General features: G+C 37.0%; 2 protein-coding genes and 1 long non-coding RNA gene across 3 annotated transcripts; 1 reads left to right on the forward strand and 2 right to left on the reverse strand.

Annotated features, from left to right (window-relative positions):
• Positions 1-3356: 3356 nt before the first annotated feature.
• Positions 3357-8734, reverse strand: LOC131769644 (cyclin-C). Its single transcript, XM_059085383.2, has 2 exons — positions 8330-8734; positions 3357-6729 (listed from the first exon to the last, which is right to left on the reverse strand). The coding sequence occupies exons 1-2, from the start codon at positions 8732-8734 to the stop codon at positions 6289-6291; spliced, it is 846 nt and encodes a 281-aa protein (XP_058941366.1). The 3' UTR covers positions 3357-6288.
• An 859-nt stretch (positions 8735-9593) lies between these two features.
• LOC136279494 (uncharacterized) lies at positions 9594-11828 on the reverse strand. Its single transcript, XR_010716908.1, has 2 exons — positions 11236-11828; positions 9594-11024 (listed from the first exon to the last, which is right to left on the reverse strand). It is a non-coding gene; the product is annotated as an uncharacterized lncRNA (long non-coding RNA).
• Positions 10853-13384, forward strand: LOC136279491 (neuronal pentraxin-2-like). The gene is made up of 4 exons (XM_066163375.1): positions 10853-11126; positions 11869-12091; positions 12214-12344; positions 13064-13384. The coding sequence occupies exons 1-4, from the start codon at positions 10853-10855 to the stop codon at positions 13312-13314; spliced, it is 879 nt and encodes a 292-aa protein (XP_066019472.1). The 3' UTR covers positions 13315-13384.
• The last annotated feature ends 3109 nt before the right edge of the window (positions 13385-16493 follow it).

Genomic DNA, 16493 nt, shown 5'->3' on the forward strand with positions numbered 1-16493 from the left:
CACAGTTTAAGGTTAAGTTTCCTTAGATAGAATTCTACTAATAGTTTAATTGAACCTAGAGTACAAAAGTTCTGAGTTACACACACATATTACAAGGTTTTTTACTCTCAAGAGTCATTCGTAATATTAAGAAAAAAATTTGTAATAACGTCTTCTTTTTGTTAAGGTTTTAATATATATGTTGGTTTTTACATTATACGTGACCGAGAGAAATGCTTTTTATTTTAAAGTAAGAAAATTTAAGGCGACGGAATAATAGCAGAAATCAAATTCTGTTTTAGTTATAAAGAGTTATAACATCGCCCTATAAAGGTGCAAAACTGCAACAAACAGTAGGGTTAGAGAGTTCAGTTTTTTCGTTAAATTTAGACTGTAGTTATGTGTTATTACATAGTGTGTTTCCCTGAAAAATCTTCGTCTACAATTTTGTATCCAGAACGTCCACAAAATCGTTGGATAATACTGAGAAGATTGAGAAAGCCCTGTCTCTTCCAACACTAACATACGTATCTCCACGCATTGTTTTTCTTTTGTAGAAATTTGCGATGAGTGCTTGTCTGAACTCGTGAATTTTTACAAAATACGTTACCGGATTTACAAAGCAACTTGAAATATTCAAAAACACTGCCGTAAAATAAATGTTCTTATTCACAGAATAATTAACAGTTTGGAAGATGTTTAAAATAATTATTGGGAGCCACGACAGCAAAGCAAGCAGCGATATCAACAACAATGTCTTCGTCAACTGTCTTTTCTGTGATGATCTCGCATTCTGAGTAAAACGTCTTTTCTGGAACTTTCTCCAAACACCGATGTTACAACCACATATTATGGTTATCAAACTGGCGGTGAATTGCACCCAGAGCCAGGAATAAGCTTCTCTAGACACCAAAATCCTTAGTAGAGAAAGAATTGCTGTACTTAGGAGAACTAAGGCCCATGCTGAATAACACACGCTACGATATGATTTCAAGGATACCACTCTGTGTCGTAATGGCCAATACGTGGCGAAAACTCTCTCACCGGAGATGAAAGCTGCAAAAATAATTGAGGCTTGCGAGTAAAAGATGGTGGAAACGCCACGAAAAATTGTGAAAGTGCTTGTCATTCCCTCTAGCCTTTGCTCATACGTTTTCCAGACCACTGAGTAAATAAAGACAGGAAGAGATACAGCTCCTAACATCAGATCAGCGCTGGCCATGTTAATGAGAAGAACGAAGTGTTTTTTCTGAAGTCTTTTATTGATGGTAAAGAGAGCAATAGTAAGAAGATTTCCCGTAATAATGATGGCAGATGAAACTGTAAAGGCACAACACCACACAATAGCTTCTCGTTTAGACAGAACAGTGTTTAATGGCGCAAGTGCCGACGATGCGTTGTTCGAAAGGTTTTTCATTTCCGATTTTTCGCCGGTTTTCACGAAATTCGCTCCATACTTCAGTGAACCAGCTCTGTGGTCGCCTGTTATGACTTGATCACGTAGCGGAAGACTTAACGAACACGTATAATGATGGAATATGGAAGTCTGTTGGTTGACTCAAATGCAGTATCTATTACTGTTGACAGAACTAACTACACAGTACTGTGTAGTATAAATGAACCACTCCATAAGTACATTGCATTAATTTGCTAAATTTCGCTGATACGCTTCCGAGTTAAGATTAAAACTGATTATCAGAAAGATATGGAATGGGAACCATAACTTACCCTAAGATTGACAAGATATATACAATTTCGTTAAATTAAAAATTCGCAATTATAATATTTGTTTTTTCCTAATTTTCTGTGGAACTGAAGGATGTCTTAATAGCTAATACTTATCGACAAGCTTCTGTTTGGCCAGATCTCCAAACAAATCCGTCAGTTTGACATTTCTGCTGTCCATATCAGCTAATTTGTGCAAATTAAAGACTTAGATCTCCTGTTTGGAGTCCTCTAAGCTTAGATCCGTTAAGGTGATTTGCGTTTTAATCGTAAAAGAGGATGATGTTTAGTCCCACGAAACTGTTTCAAGTGGTTTTTTTTCAACAGGATAAAAACTGATCCATGTAATATTAGTTCAAAACTTGGTTCAATGTCATTATCTGAGCAATTGCGCACTCACTCCTCCCCTAACCCAACAATAGTCAACTGATAACAACTGAGGTTTGATATTGGCTTGGGAGAAGGGGGGTGGGGAAGGTGTGCAGTTACTCAGATGATAACATTGATCCCAAAATTTGATATTCTTCCAAATATTCTTGGTTTCCTATACCCTTTCATTCTAGCCTGCGTGTAGCCGTACCATCCCTCCAAAGAAGTATTTTCCGTTTCTCCTTGGCGGGGGGAAGGTAAGGCTTTACGTAGGCTCTTCATTAAAAACAAGATGGCGATTCGAATCCTAGCGTTTGGTAATAGTTTGACGGAAGGTTGGTGCGAATTTGGGACTAGATTCCATCCTTATGCCCTTAAACTGCAAAATCTTATGGAATCCGAGTGCAAGACAGAATCTATTGATATTGTAAACAAGGGCGTGAGCGGTGAAACCACTGACGAAATGAACGCTCGACTTCCTGAGGTTTTGGACGAGGGTGGCCCGTTCGACATAGTGATCATCCTGGGAGGCACAAACGACCTTGGCATGCGTCTTGATGAGGACGGAGAGCCTTTATTCAGTCGTTTGAGATCGCTGCACGAGCTAGCTCTCCTTACTGTCAGCCATACAATTCTTATAATGTTAGGTCAGAGAATTTAGTATTGGATCAACTAATTATCCCCAAATTGATATTTTTCTTTATTCTCATCACTTGTTTGGTCGATATTGTATTGATATTTTGAGGAGAAATTCTGTCTTGGTCACACACGGGAGTTAAAGGGTTAATAAGCTCATAATAGCTTTTAGGCCTTTCCTTCCATAATAGGCCTTTTGATTTTTGAATATCAGCTGGCTGTGTAGAGCAAGGAAAATTTAGGAAGGGGAGAGGGGTCAGTGGGCCTCTATCAGAGTGGCCAGGGGAAAGTTAGACAGATGGGCATAATTCACTTGATGCTAGAAAAAGATATCCTGTGTGATACTAGGAAGGATCAAACTTGTCTCAGACAACTTATTCTACCATAAGGTTTATAATATAACTCAGCTGTGTCCAATTCAGTCTGGTATCATCAAAGTTAATAAAACAAAATTAGGCAAACATGATGCAGGTGTAATGCCAAGTTCTCAGCAACTTTTGAAGAGCCAAAAGGTCACTTGTCAACAACTTGTTGCGTTGAGCTTTGCGTGCGGGAAATATGTAATGATCAAATAAGGCCAGAGATCATGGAAAATCAGCTGTTATTAACCATGATTTATTGAGGATAATCAAATGAAAATTTATATGTAATGCAGTGGATCAACTAATTACTAAATGAAAACAGATACAAGATAACAGAAATCACGAATCAATAACAGCTATAAAATTCTTAAGGCCATAAGATTGCAGGAGATTCAAGGCTACAGAAAAACAAAATGGAACCTTTGAAAAACTGGGTGCTGCCACATGGAGCCATGTACTTGACTTGTAATGATACTTTGTAAGTTGGTTGGTTAAAAAATGCAACTTAAGGAACAAATGCTATAAGTTCAAACTTTTGCTTAAGAATAGGGGTAGAAATAGCCAGTACTTACATATCAGTTCCTGTTTGTACTCTTAATAGCTAATAGCTATTAACAGCTTAAACTTAATTTACCAAAAAAAACTTATGCTAGCTCTGTAAAGCTGAAACTAGAACCACTGAGAGAAGGCTGCTAACAGCATTTATATATATGTCTATGTGTTAAAACTTATGGCATAATTGCTAAGTAAACAAAATTGACAAATTGGCTAAGAGGATGAAGTAGAGTCATTGAAATAGAGAAGCCTCTATTTAATATTTATTACAGCAAGAATTTGAGTTTTAATCATTAGTTGTAGTGTGACCTTCAAGAATGTTCTAGAAGTAGCTGTGTCATGCTGTGTCATCCCCAAATCAATATATAAATAGAATTTGCTGTAATGTTACGGAACGTTCTAGATCCTCAACTGTACCTATAAAAGCCAAGCTTGTAACTAGATGTAGCAAGTAGTTTAGTTGCTGGTATAGTCCATCTGATATCAATAAAGGTGTATGCTGCAGAATACGAGATGTCCACACTTCATAGTCTGATGACAGAAAGAATTAAACAACACAAAGGCCTGTTATTAATTTATCCAAACTGTTGTTGGGACATAATTAGAGAAGAAAAAAATAAATTGTCTTATACATAATCTAATTACAAGATTGACATCTACACAGTCCTACAAGTGCTCAAATTGGGTTGCTGAAAACCAATCACAAGCAAGAATTTTGTATAAATTTTGACTAATAGTGAAACAATATCTGGCTGCACTACCCATGGCACAGTTAAACTTTTCTTTTTGTTCTAACCCCTATACCTCCTGTGCATTCATTGTGTTCTTTTACCTACTAATTTACAAAGCCACATGTAAGAGGTTAGGTAAGTTTTCATTATCATTATTTCTTGTTTTTCACATCCCCAATGACTGGGGATTTACTGTTAAATCACATATTATCCACCTGGTTGATAATTTTCTTACTTCTCATCACCTTTCTGCTGATTACTGTTTTGACATTGTAAGGAGAAATTCATTTTTGGTCAATTATGGAGGTGAAAGGTTGATTTTATTTGACCAGTGGCTGATAAGTGAATTCCCAGAAAGAAAATCCTGAAAACAAAATTCAGGCCCTAACAGAGCTAGGATGTTTTCTCCCAGGTGAGTGCTGCTACCAATGTTGGGTATGAAGGGTTTAAAGACTGAAAAACTCAAAGATTCAATTTTTTGAAAATAAAGCACAGGCCAACAGGATAAACTTAAGGATGATAGTTTTAAAAGCCACCAGCCACAGGTCAGTTACTTGCAAAATTTTACTGCAGCTGTAAGTTTTTTGAAATATTCCATGTGATACAATTGGTTACATAACTGAAACATTACAAAATTTTTAGAAATGAAAAGAACAGTTTTTTTGTTTGTAAAGAATCGAAGTTGTTTAATTTTTGTTTAATTTTTTAGTACTCAACCAGCAGTAACAACTCATGATATTATTAAGCTTTAGAATGTGGTATAATGACAGGTATGATTACATTTTGTTCAAGTGCTAAAAATCAGCCTTCTTGACTTTTTTTTTTGTAAGTAAATATTCTATTGTTTTTAAACCTGTTGTAGAGGCCAGAAAGGCTAATTAACATCAAATTTTTAAGAATGTTAATTAAGCATGCCAGTTATGAAAGAGGTCTATTAAGAGTAAGAACCATATGAAGCTCACAAACCCACTGAAAGTTCAGAAAAATATTAAGTTTTAATAAGCAAGTAAAATGAGCACAACAATTAGAGTATCTGAAAATAGTCTTGAGATCAAACTTGAGGGGGAGGGTCTAAATCTCTTCCCTCTCCCCCTTTCCTACAGTTCTTAAATTTTGTCAGAGACTGTGGCACTGAATTGCTGTCCTAATTAAGGGGAAGCAGGGCAAGGAGTGCTGGGTTGTTTATGTTTTTTCTATGGGTGTCTAACCCTAATCCTTACCTCCATAGAAACACTGGTTGAAGACAATATATTGAAAAGGAGAGTTATGGTGTAATCTCATGAAAAAAAATTACTTAAAGCACCTATTTCAATGCGCAATCATTCTGCACAGAATGTTTCTTTAAGCTCTTTTGACATCATGAAAAACATTTGGCCAAATCCACATTATACCCCTTTGAATACAGAGTGTAAGTAAACAACATCACTTTTCATGCATAAGTTGCTCTTACTTGTTCCCTGCATTTTTTCTACCAATGGGTATGGACAATAACCAATATTGAATTGATGTGAAATAATCTTTTCAGGGTCTGACGATGACTTTCACTAAGGTTTTCAAAACTACAGTCACCACTCCTGACAACAGCCCTCATCAGGACTACCTTCACCAAGACAGTCAGAATAAATAATCAAATCTTTCTTGGTTCTTCAAATTCATTCAAGTATATTTAACCCTTCAACTCTCATGAGTGACCCAGCTTACAATAACAATCCAATATCCAGTAGACAAGTGACAAGAAAATAGAAAAATATCAATTAGGGGGAGTATTAGTTAATCAAGTAGCAAGTTCTATGAGCTAACATCATAAAAATTGTAAGGCAGACAGCAAGCTGAATTGCATGTGCTAACGAGATCTTGGAAGTAACAGGGTTAAAAACATTTTTCCCAAAATACTATTGGAAAGGGGAGAAAGACAGTCATAAAGTTCTCAGTCAGGATTCTGGTGGCACAGGAGATGGAGTCTGGCCAGGTGTAGCAGATGTTGGCCTGACTTTGGGTCTTGGAGCTCGGCTTAGTACTGCAGAGATTTCAGCTCTTTCATCGTAACTCTTATACAGTTCATACAGCTGCAAGATTTCCTGTGTGATTTCCAGTACTTTGTCCATATCAACAGATAGCTCCGCAAACCACTGCTTGGAATCTTTCTGTTGAATGACACAAGCCATATAAATGGCAGCCAATGCAATCTGGTAAGGGGGATAGATGAGAGAGACATCTGTTCGCAAACTATCATTCAAAATGCGCCATGCAATTGGCAGGATTGCATCTTCCATCCCAAGATCAGCAACATACTGAGTAAGAGGTCTGTAAGGATGGTACACAATCAAACAACAGTCCATCATCTCAAGCAAGAAAAATTCACACTCAAGAACCTGCAAGCAAACAAATGAAATCAGTAAAGAGATTCTGCTTGACCAAATTACATTTGCAATCTCTGGAAGATATATATGTCATTTCCTGGGTGGGAGGTTTGTATGCTGAAAAAACTGTGCCTGAGGTCTTGGGTAGAACCTAAGGCTTATTGCCATACTAGAGACCAAGGTCGCAGCTTTTTCCCATGTGGATTGACCTAGTCCAGGGAATAACTTATTTTATTCTTTCTTATTTTCTTTATCCTGCATTACCAGGAATGGCATGGAAACAATTACAATTACAATTACTGGTTATGGGCACCACTATCAGAATTGGGATTTAACATTCTGGCTCCCAGAGATGCTTCAGGAAAAAGTTTTAACAGATGAAACATTTTTAAAAGGAAAACAAAGATAAGGATATCGAGTATTTTTAAGGGAAGTGGGAACACTTTTCAAGTAACAAATTTTATAGTATAAATAATGGTCTTTACATATTATGCCTCTTGTAAAACTGCCAAATGCAACCCCTCTTGCCCAAATGTTTCTCAATTTACAGTTTCAAGAAAAAAAATTACCAAAGAGGTTATCTCTTTTGCTTTTACTCTTGTTGCTAAACTTATTCCTCTCATATATCTATTTTTAAGACCACCATGTTTTTGTTTCAAACACAAAACAGGAGTTGGGTGGGTTTTGGATGATATCCACACCAATGTGTTTCCTTACTTGTTGTCCACAACTAGTGAATTTGACATTAGTCACTCCCACTGTAACAGCCACATACATGAACTGTTTAAACAGATTAGATCGATGAATATTCTCATCATTTTGTTGGGCATTAGGGCAGATTTTGCAGGCTACAATGGATATTTTAGCAGGCTACAATGTATTGTATCTACCTTGCATGCTTGTATTATTGTTAAGATTGTTTTGTGCCATTTTTTCAGTTTATTTTCTCAATGCCCCCCAGAGTGATGATAACAGAATTTCAGTTAATAACCCTTTAACTCCCACGATCTGATTTTTTATTCTCCCCTCTAGCTGCAACACATTTCCTTGTTAATAAGTTATAAGAATTTGGTGCTAGATCAAGATAACAACTTCTAGTTGATAAGTTTGGATGATGTTTAGATACTGTAGGAGGAAATTACATGTTAATCACTTCTGGGAGTTAAAGGGTTATTATTCTTGGACATAAATATGTTTTGGGGCCCTCTTAGAGCCATTTTAACTGCTGAAATAACTCTAAGTTAGATCCATAACATGTTCATGCCTGCAAACGTTCTTCTTTGCCTTTCCTTGCAGCTTGTTCTGTTGATAAATGGTGACTTCTTTCACAATAAAACTTTAATGTCTTTTACTGATAAATGATCTGTTCTCGGAATACGAGATAGCATTCAATGTTTCTTCTTGCTGAAAAATACGTTTAAACCTATCTTATGTACTTTATTTAACCAATATATAGAGTGGGTATAGATTATCTTGTATTCGGTGTAGTTCAGTAAGCATCTTTTCATGCAGGGATGATTGATAGGATTGTTTGTGCCTAAACTTAAAAAGTGAAGCATACACGAATTTACAGCTCATCAAGATGGAAAGATAGGATGAAAACATACTCTACCTGCGTCATCCTGTACGGAAACTGATCCCCGGGAAAAGCGAAGGAGAATTTGTTCTTCACAACGGCGTTACAAGCTGCATTGAAACGACTGTTAGATATCACACCACACTCCTCCGTCTTGTGAGCTAAGTACATGCACGTCGGAGCCATAAGAAGCGGATCAATACTCTTCAAAGAATTTCTGGCATAAAATCTTTTGTAGTACAAAGAGGCAGTTGCAATTACTTGTTGTCGTAGCTTCAAATGTTCGCCTAAAGCTTGCATAAAGTTGATAAAAAAGATTTGTATCTTCTTGTAGTCGTCATCTTTAAGGTTTTGGTAGTCTCGTTGCCTTTCTAGTTCGATTTCTTCACGATCAAGGAGCCATTGATTGCAGTGCGAAGAAAGCCAAAAGTTCGCCGCCATTTTGGATGAAATAATTAGTTACCAGTTGTATGGAGGTGCGCGGTTTTAAAAATGGTAAATATTCACGGTAGGGGGGGGGGGGTTGATGAAGAGAGGGGCTTTTTCTTAAAACTCCAGGTTATTACTGCCCCCGAAACCCTAACGGTTGAAATATCCCTTCCTTTCCCATCATGAGAGAATTTTAATATATCGAAAAAAATAAACTGGTCGTCTCTGTGCTTTTTCCTTGAGCCTGTATGAAAAGGACCGAGAAAATTGGACAACGAAGGGCTTCGCGTCCACTCAGATGGCAGTGTTTCATTCATAGTTATATTGCGGGAAAAAACCAAGTCTAACAATAATTTTGTATTTTACCTCTTCATTCGAAGAAAGAGATCGAAGAGGGGATACAGGTTCATTCATTATCGCACTAGACTCAAAATCGATCTCACCAATAATCTTAACCGTATTTCATCAATCATTAGAGTTTTTCGCAGTGGATTTGTAAGGAGGGAGTTTCCTTTCAATGTTTTTCAGTTAAACAATATCTTCGTATCTACGAAAGATGGAAAGTGGCACAATCCGCGCACCATGGAAAGAAACAACGGCCAGGATGGTTCTCTGAAGGGTAATGTTGCAGTATTAGCTAAAAGTAGGTTGCTCCCAGAAAATATCGATCATCAAACTAAATTATGAACTTTGGATGTTGGGCAGGTTGGGTTATGTTCACAAATATTTTTCTACCAAACTTGTATATTTTCAGATTTAACGCTTTCCATATTACAACTTTATTTACATTGCGGGCCTGGCACAGGCTAAAAGAGATCCTGTTTTCGGAGAATAAATGAATATCTTAGTATCACTAAGAACATGTCGAAAATATTACTCAAGCGTATGATCTTTTATTTGATATCAATCAAAACATTTAAAACGCAACGTACTTTTAATTTTAATCCCGGGAGACCAGAGACCTTGGTATCAAAACCTTCTGGTTACCAATAAGCCTGGAGTGTAGAATTTGTTGGTGGACTCAATCTTAATTTTGGTGACGTTCGAGATGTTAAATGATGAAATATTTGAGATGCAAAGTTTGTTCTAATGGGTCGATAGGTGTGTTTAGATGAGAATGACAACGTTGGAAAATAACGTCGCGCTTTCTTGTTCCAAAAATTCTCTTCTGATCGATGATCGCCATGGGCTCATGTAATCGCTTGAACTATCCAAACATGAATGAAATCTCAATGTCAATATCCCGGTCTGTTTACACGGATTTTCTTGAAACCAATAAAACAATTACTAAGACCGCAAAGATGTATATTTGAATTTCAAATATCGGCATCACAATTTGTCAGCCCACATCTATTATGCTGTTGCTCGCTTTCTTCCCAGTTGCTCACAAAGTAAATTTAGTTTTCTATTCATCCCTTACTTCACTACTTGCTTGTAATTCGTAAGGTAATTCAATCGATGTGTTAGCAAAGGTGAAACAGTGAGAGAGAAAGATAACAACAATACCGCTCTTATCATGGCTTGTCTTGTTTTGTCTAATGCGTCGTCTTGTCGTACAACTTGCACAAACGAATGCTTTATTCCGATACCGACAGAGCAAGGCATTTCAGAAACAGTGTATATACTTAACAAATTCCTGCAACTTGTTCTTTTTTTCTCTTCTTGTAGTGTATTCAGTAGTGTGCTACAAAATCACATAATTGTAGACAACCGTCTCTGTACACATTTGAACACGTGTTATTATTTTTGTCAAAAATTAGCATGAGAAAGAAAACGTCAAACTGAAAAACTGGAAAACTCAACTAAAATTCAACTAAAAAAAAAACAAAAATAAAATAAAAAAGGAGAAGGAAAAAAAAGGAAAGGAAGACGATAAATTGAAGTGCAATTGTATAAATGATGTTTAAATCGCAAATACTCGCTCACTAAGAGTCCAGTTTATCAACTGATGGGCCGGTAATCAACCGTGTTACAAGTATCTTATAAAATGCAAAAAGCACCGTTATCGTCGTACAGAAAAATAAACTTGTTTTATTTGCATTAATAAAAATGCATCGTGCTTAATAAAAAATTGCTTTGATTTCTTTGATGACTCAGTCTTATTAGCAGACCTCAGCTCTTTCTGCCGCTATGTTGGCTACTAAATCGATTCGTTTTTATCTGCTCCTGATCTTTGTGGCTTCACCTCACATTTCCTCATCCACGCGAGTAAATAAGACTGTCTCGGATGGTAAAGTTTTCATCACTGGAGACCATAATGAAGTTGTTATGTCTTCCACCCGAGAAACGAAACTGGAATTGGCTAAAATCAAAAAGAAATTAAAGTTATTAAGTGAGTCTAATGAAGATTTGTCCAATTTACTTCACGCCATGAACTTGAGGCTAACAGGCTTGGAGAAACAAGGTAGGATAAGCTTTCTTTCTTGATACAGATGAGATTACTGAATGCCTTTACATTGTATTGGACTGCTCCTTACAACTTGTAAACATTACCTTTTAAAAAAATACATTACCTGTGCGCTTCTCAGTCACCAAAATTTCTCCAATTTCGATTTAGAAAAGGGAGCACTCTCTGAGTTCCTCGCGGTTTAAATTGCAGAAATTTTTGTTTTTAGAATTAGTTTTGGTCAGACGATGCTTTTCATGGGCTATACTGAACTACGTTAGTAATAGCGTGGAAACCTGTTACTCGAGTGTTAACTGCAAGCGTACGAGGCGAGGTAACTTAGTAAGTTGTACAGCACTCATAACTGTTATTATTTGTGCATCGTAAAAAATTGTTTCGCTTCCTTCAGCGGCCACTTGGGTGGTGATACTAAGCTTTTGACGCTTGAAAAAAATTTGTTTGTGGGGTTGCGTGGCATGCTCATAAAAAAAAACCAACAACGACAACATTTCTTGGAACGTTGTTGTAATCGGAGACTCGCTCGACCAATGGTTTGAAAAAGGTGTAAGGTGATAGTTCTCCAGAAAACGTTAACAGTAATCTATAGAACTATAAACTTTTGTTTTTGAACTACCCTTGTGACTTGCATCAAATCAGTAGTTGCACCAAAAACAATTAAATCTAAAGACGAGAGCAGAACTTTTTTTAAAGAGGTCTCGAAAGCAGCGTTGACAAATTAAAAAACTGATTAATTCTACAGTTGCAGGGTACGCTCTGCAATTTCCACGAAAAGGAACCAGTGATTACGTCATCATTTCACGTGGTATGCCAAACCTGTCAGCTGTGACGGTTTGTCTGTGGATAAAAACCGCTGATACTAGAAATGCAGGAACACTCCTGAGCTATGCTGTATCTGGAACAAACAACGAGCTTCTCCTGACTGACTATAGAAATCTTGAGTTTTACATCAACGACCATGGGAGGTTTGAGTATTTCATCTGTAGTTTTGTCCTGCTATTAAATCACAACAGTTATTTTGATTTAATGTTGCTGTAAGCTTTAAAATACTCAAAGTACACTTCTCGCGTTTTGCTGCTAATTTTAGGGGTTCTACTTCTGTATCCGCCAATGATGGAAAGTGGCATCATATCTGCCTCACATGGGAGAATACCGCTGGATCATGGAAATTATTTCGAGATGGTTCGGTTGCCGCTTCTGGTAAAAGTTTCCAAACAGGTAAATTCTTCTTTTAGTAATGGTCCGTACAATAGTATTAATTGTTTAGTGTGTGTAACTGCTAATACACTTAATACAAGAGGCCGAAATGACGAAACTGCGTGGATTCCACAAAATTCAAAGATTGATTGAAATAAACGAAGTACGAAGTGTACGTGGACTTAAAAGTAGTTTTTAGATAGACACTTACCGCAAATAATTGCGTTGTGAACTAAACTGCTTTGTGCGGAGAAAAAACGATTAGTTAAAGTTCCCGCTTGAATGCTCTATATGTTGTTTGCAAGTAACGCTGAGAAAAACCACCCTAGGAAGGTGAAAAAGGCGAAAGAAGACTGAGGATACTAGAGAAACCGAGAAAGGCGCCAAAAAAGGAAAATATATCAGAGGTAATGATCACTGGTGCCAAAAAATAAATACTTGAAAAACATGCAAAAACTTGATAAAAATGCACGTAACTGTGATGGTAAAATTACTTGATAAACGATTACAAAATTTATCACTTAAATGCTACAGTGTACGTTATGTTAGTCACTTAAGGATAAAGTGCGTAGTTCCCAAAGAGTAATGCGGAGGTTGGAACAAACAGAGCGACATGACTCGCTTATTCGGTAAATTATTGATTAAGAAAACGAAAAAAGGGAAAGAATGTACTCACTTTCCAGTCTTTTTTAACCGGTAAATTTATCTTTTTCCTTAATTTCCTGTTAATGTCCCCACAGGTCACATGATTCGTGCAAATGGAGCCCTGGTACTAGGGCAGGATCAAGACTCAAAGGGGGGAAAATTTGATGCCCGCCAATCTTTTATCGGTGAAATGACAGGTGTCAACATTTGGGATCACGTCATAAAAGACCAAGAAATCGCACGCATGTCAAAGTCGTGCCTGACCGAGGTGGGCAACGTGTTTCAGTGGCGCGAGTTCAAAGCTCACATCAAGGGCTCAGTGAAGATAATTAAGCCATCGTGCTGAAGTGAAAACATCCATGACGTGATTTGTAAACATTATGAAGGATGTTACATTAAAGATAAATTTTGACAGGTCTTTGTTGATAATCTGATGCGTGCCCGTATCTTTTCTTGACCATCCTACCAATGCTGGGACTAATTTTTTTCGGTCGGTGCAATTTTAAAATTGAATGTGGAAAGTAACTCGGGAATGTCTTGATTTGGTTTTCCCATCAACTGACGAGATGCAAAACTAAAACCATCCGCACCTTTTATGTTCGTGTCAGTTTTTCCCTGTCATGGCCATGGCCATTTTTGCCAAGCTCCCTTGGATAAAATAATAAATAACTAGCTCAATTTTTTGTTATGAAAATAAGATTATTTAGACTGTAATTCTCTGTAAGATATTTCAATGATTTTAATTTTAATCACGCACCAAAGCACTGCTATCGTTGCATACATCAATGACAGCAATAGTAGCGAGGTTAAAATTTTGACCCTTATCATGCACATGCGCAAGGTAACTCCTGGTGATCCTTGTTAGTGTGGACAGAAGACATTTTAATCGTTCTTTTGTTTTTTTAAATATGAACTGGAAACGTCTGCTACATTACGTTTCAATGTGTCGCCCTAATAACATGAATTAGCCTCAACATAGAGCTATTCGCTCTATGTTAAGTCATATTTTATGACATTACATTTATGGAAGCTCTATTAATCAAATGTTCTGAGCCTCTTTTTCTTGTGTAAACACTGTTGTGCTTGACCTCGTTCAAGATATCTGAGGTCATTCCATGGCTTACGATGCGGTACTCTGCTTTAAATTGCGCGCGGTCAGTTTGGTTTGCGCTCGATCGTATAACCCTGCGCTTCTGATAATTGCACCAGTTCTAATCCGACGGATTAATGGATGTTCGCAGGCTTCTCTCTGTTTGATACATTACACAAATATGTTTTGTCCTTTTGTGTCACAAACAATGACCGTATTAGTCATAAACATGTGCAGACTGACTTATTCAATTCTAGGTAACCGCTACAGGTGCTACAGTTCGGCACAATCTTATAAAATAAACACGAATATGTTGGCTATTTCCTAAGAAATATTGAGGCTGCCCCCAAAGGTTATCGATTATCTAATACTTTAATACTATTTTAGGATAGGAACATGAGTATAGTGAATATGACATTTCACAACGCCTCTGTTCCCATCTAATTTATTTGAACAAAGCGTGACTATTGTAACGGGTTCAAAACACGCTTCAAGTTTAAGCTATAGGCCGTACTGAGGTTTTTTAATTTAAATTCTTAATTTATGGTAGCATTGGGTTTTATTGCAAGCCCAAATTAATGTGATCAACTTTAAATTGACAAGGAAATTTCATGTTGGAAAATTCGCCGAAAGGTTAGTCGAAGGTTTCTTGACTGAAAAATGATACAGGATTAATTTCTGCTTATTTACGGGCAACAAAGTTAATTCAGGTTTTTTCGATAAAACCTTCTTCGGTGCAATTAGTAAATCAAGAAATGAAAGTTTACGGTCGATCGCCCACTGAAATCTTTATAATTAATAAACAACTTTGGTAAATGAATAGCTGTTTTGTGTGACATCATAAGCATGTTTTATCGTCGTCTTGAAAAAACTTTAAACTTGTTTAGGTCAAAATACATTGTGATCAATAAATGTTCCTTAAGTTTAGTCCATGACTCTACCTTACTGAAGACTTCTTCCTGCCGCCATCTTCGGTAAAGAGTCGCTTAGTTTTAATCTCTTCTTGATATTTGTGGCTGCAATACTTCTCTACAACACATTGCTTCATTCGGGCTTGTTTTAGTGATGTTGTAGATTCAATAGTGCTAAAAATGACCTACGATTCGAAAAGGTGCCACTACAAAAAGAAACAAAACAAAACAAAACAGGTCCGCGCTGCGTACGTTTGTCTAGTGCAAGATGAAATTGCATGCTTACTGCTGTACTAATGTCAGATTTTAATAAAAGCAGTCTTGTACAGGGAATCACAGCAACAAGAGTTCTGCTTGTTACTGAATAACTGACAAAAACGTACAGTCGAACCTGTATTAAGCGGCATCACATTAAGCGGCCACTCTGTATTGAGTTGTCGGTTTTCAAAGTCCCGAAAATGTTGCCCTCTTAATTAGTTTAATTTTCACCTCTTTTAGGCGGTCACCTATATTAAGCGGTTTTTGCATGAATAAAACACACAGATTTCAACACGACGACTTCCGTAAAATATTTTACAGAAGTAAAACAAAGATAGACACAATTTGGATACAATTTGCGACGACTTCTCGCTCATATTTGAGGCGTTACAATATTAGGCTTACAAGATGAAGTTGAGATTAAACCGCGACCCCAAAGAATCTAAAATCTAAAAGTTAAAACGAAAGGAAAATATAAAATATACAGTGTCTTAGTAACTGGGGAAGGGGGAGTGGGTGGGTTCTCGTGCAGAAATAGTCTTGTAAGTTACCTCCTGAGCCAGATGCAGTTCGGGGTAATGAGTAAAAATTTCGCCTCTCTGTTTACGAGTGTAACAGTTATGTGCGCTCCCCCCCCCAAAAGCATTAATTTTACTCTAAGTATGTATTATCTGTTTTAATTCGGAACAGTTTTATGTCTGCTTACAACGTAACTAAAAAAAAAAACTCGCTTTATAAGGGAACTACTCGCAAAAACAGTATGTTAGTATCGCATTCAGTTGTCTACCTCTGTTATAATCAATGCAATCAGCGGCATCAGAGAATTTTGGCGGAATGACTTGCCAATAAATATTTTAGCCAACTTGGATCGTCTGTGATACGTGACTCAAACTTCTGTATTACCAATATAAAGCTGGCGAGTGCTGTGTCAGTATAAAGAGCTCTTGGCCGCATCATGTTGATCATTTGATATGTTAATGTTTTATAACACATGATTTAGAGTAACTGATTCCGCTTCACATCAACTTTCGGTTAGAAGAAAAAAAGAGAAAAAAATCAGCGACAACACCTTAGCCTATGAACACCCTTCCCCTGCACTAGAAAAAACAATATCAATTCTCCAGACCTTTCAGGAAGTTTTGGCGACATTCACCTCGTCGAGAATTTCGGTTTTTGATCCAATCAACTTCTGCTTATGTTGGGACTGAAGGGTTAAAACTCTCTGCGAAAGTGATGCACGACGTTTACAATTGTCGTTTCAATTCT

This window comes from Pocillopora verrucosa, chromosome 3 (genome assembly GCF_036669915.1).
Source record: "Pocillopora verrucosa isolate sample1 chromosome 3, ASM3666991v2, whole genome shotgun sequence".
NCBI lineage: Eukaryota > Metazoa > Cnidaria > Anthozoa > Scleractinia > Pocilloporidae > Pocillopora > Pocillopora verrucosa.

Excerpts from the sequence above, each read along its gene's own strand:
- LOC131769644 (XM_059085383.2), bottom strand. The coding sequence starts at position 8,734 with ATGGCGGCGAACTTTTGGCTTTCTTCGCACTGCAATCAATGGCTCCTT. Across the intron at positions 6,730-8,329 it reads TTCCGTACAGGATGACGCAG|GTTCTTGAGTGTGAATTTTT; the intron begins GTAGAGTATGTT and ends GTTTGCTTGCAG.
- LOC136279491 (XM_066163375.1), top strand. The coding sequence starts at position 10,853 with ATGTTGGCTACTAAATCGATTCGTTTTTATCTGCTCCTGATCTTTGTG. Across the intron at positions 11,127-11,868 it reads AACAGGCTTGGAGAAACAAG|TTGCAGGGTACGCTCTGCAA; the intron begins GTAGGATAAGCT and ends TTAATTCTACAG. Across the intron at positions 12,345-13,063 it reads TGGTAAAAGTTTCCAAACAG|GTCACATGATTCGTGCAAAT; the intron begins GTAAATTCTTCT and ends ATGTCCCCACAG.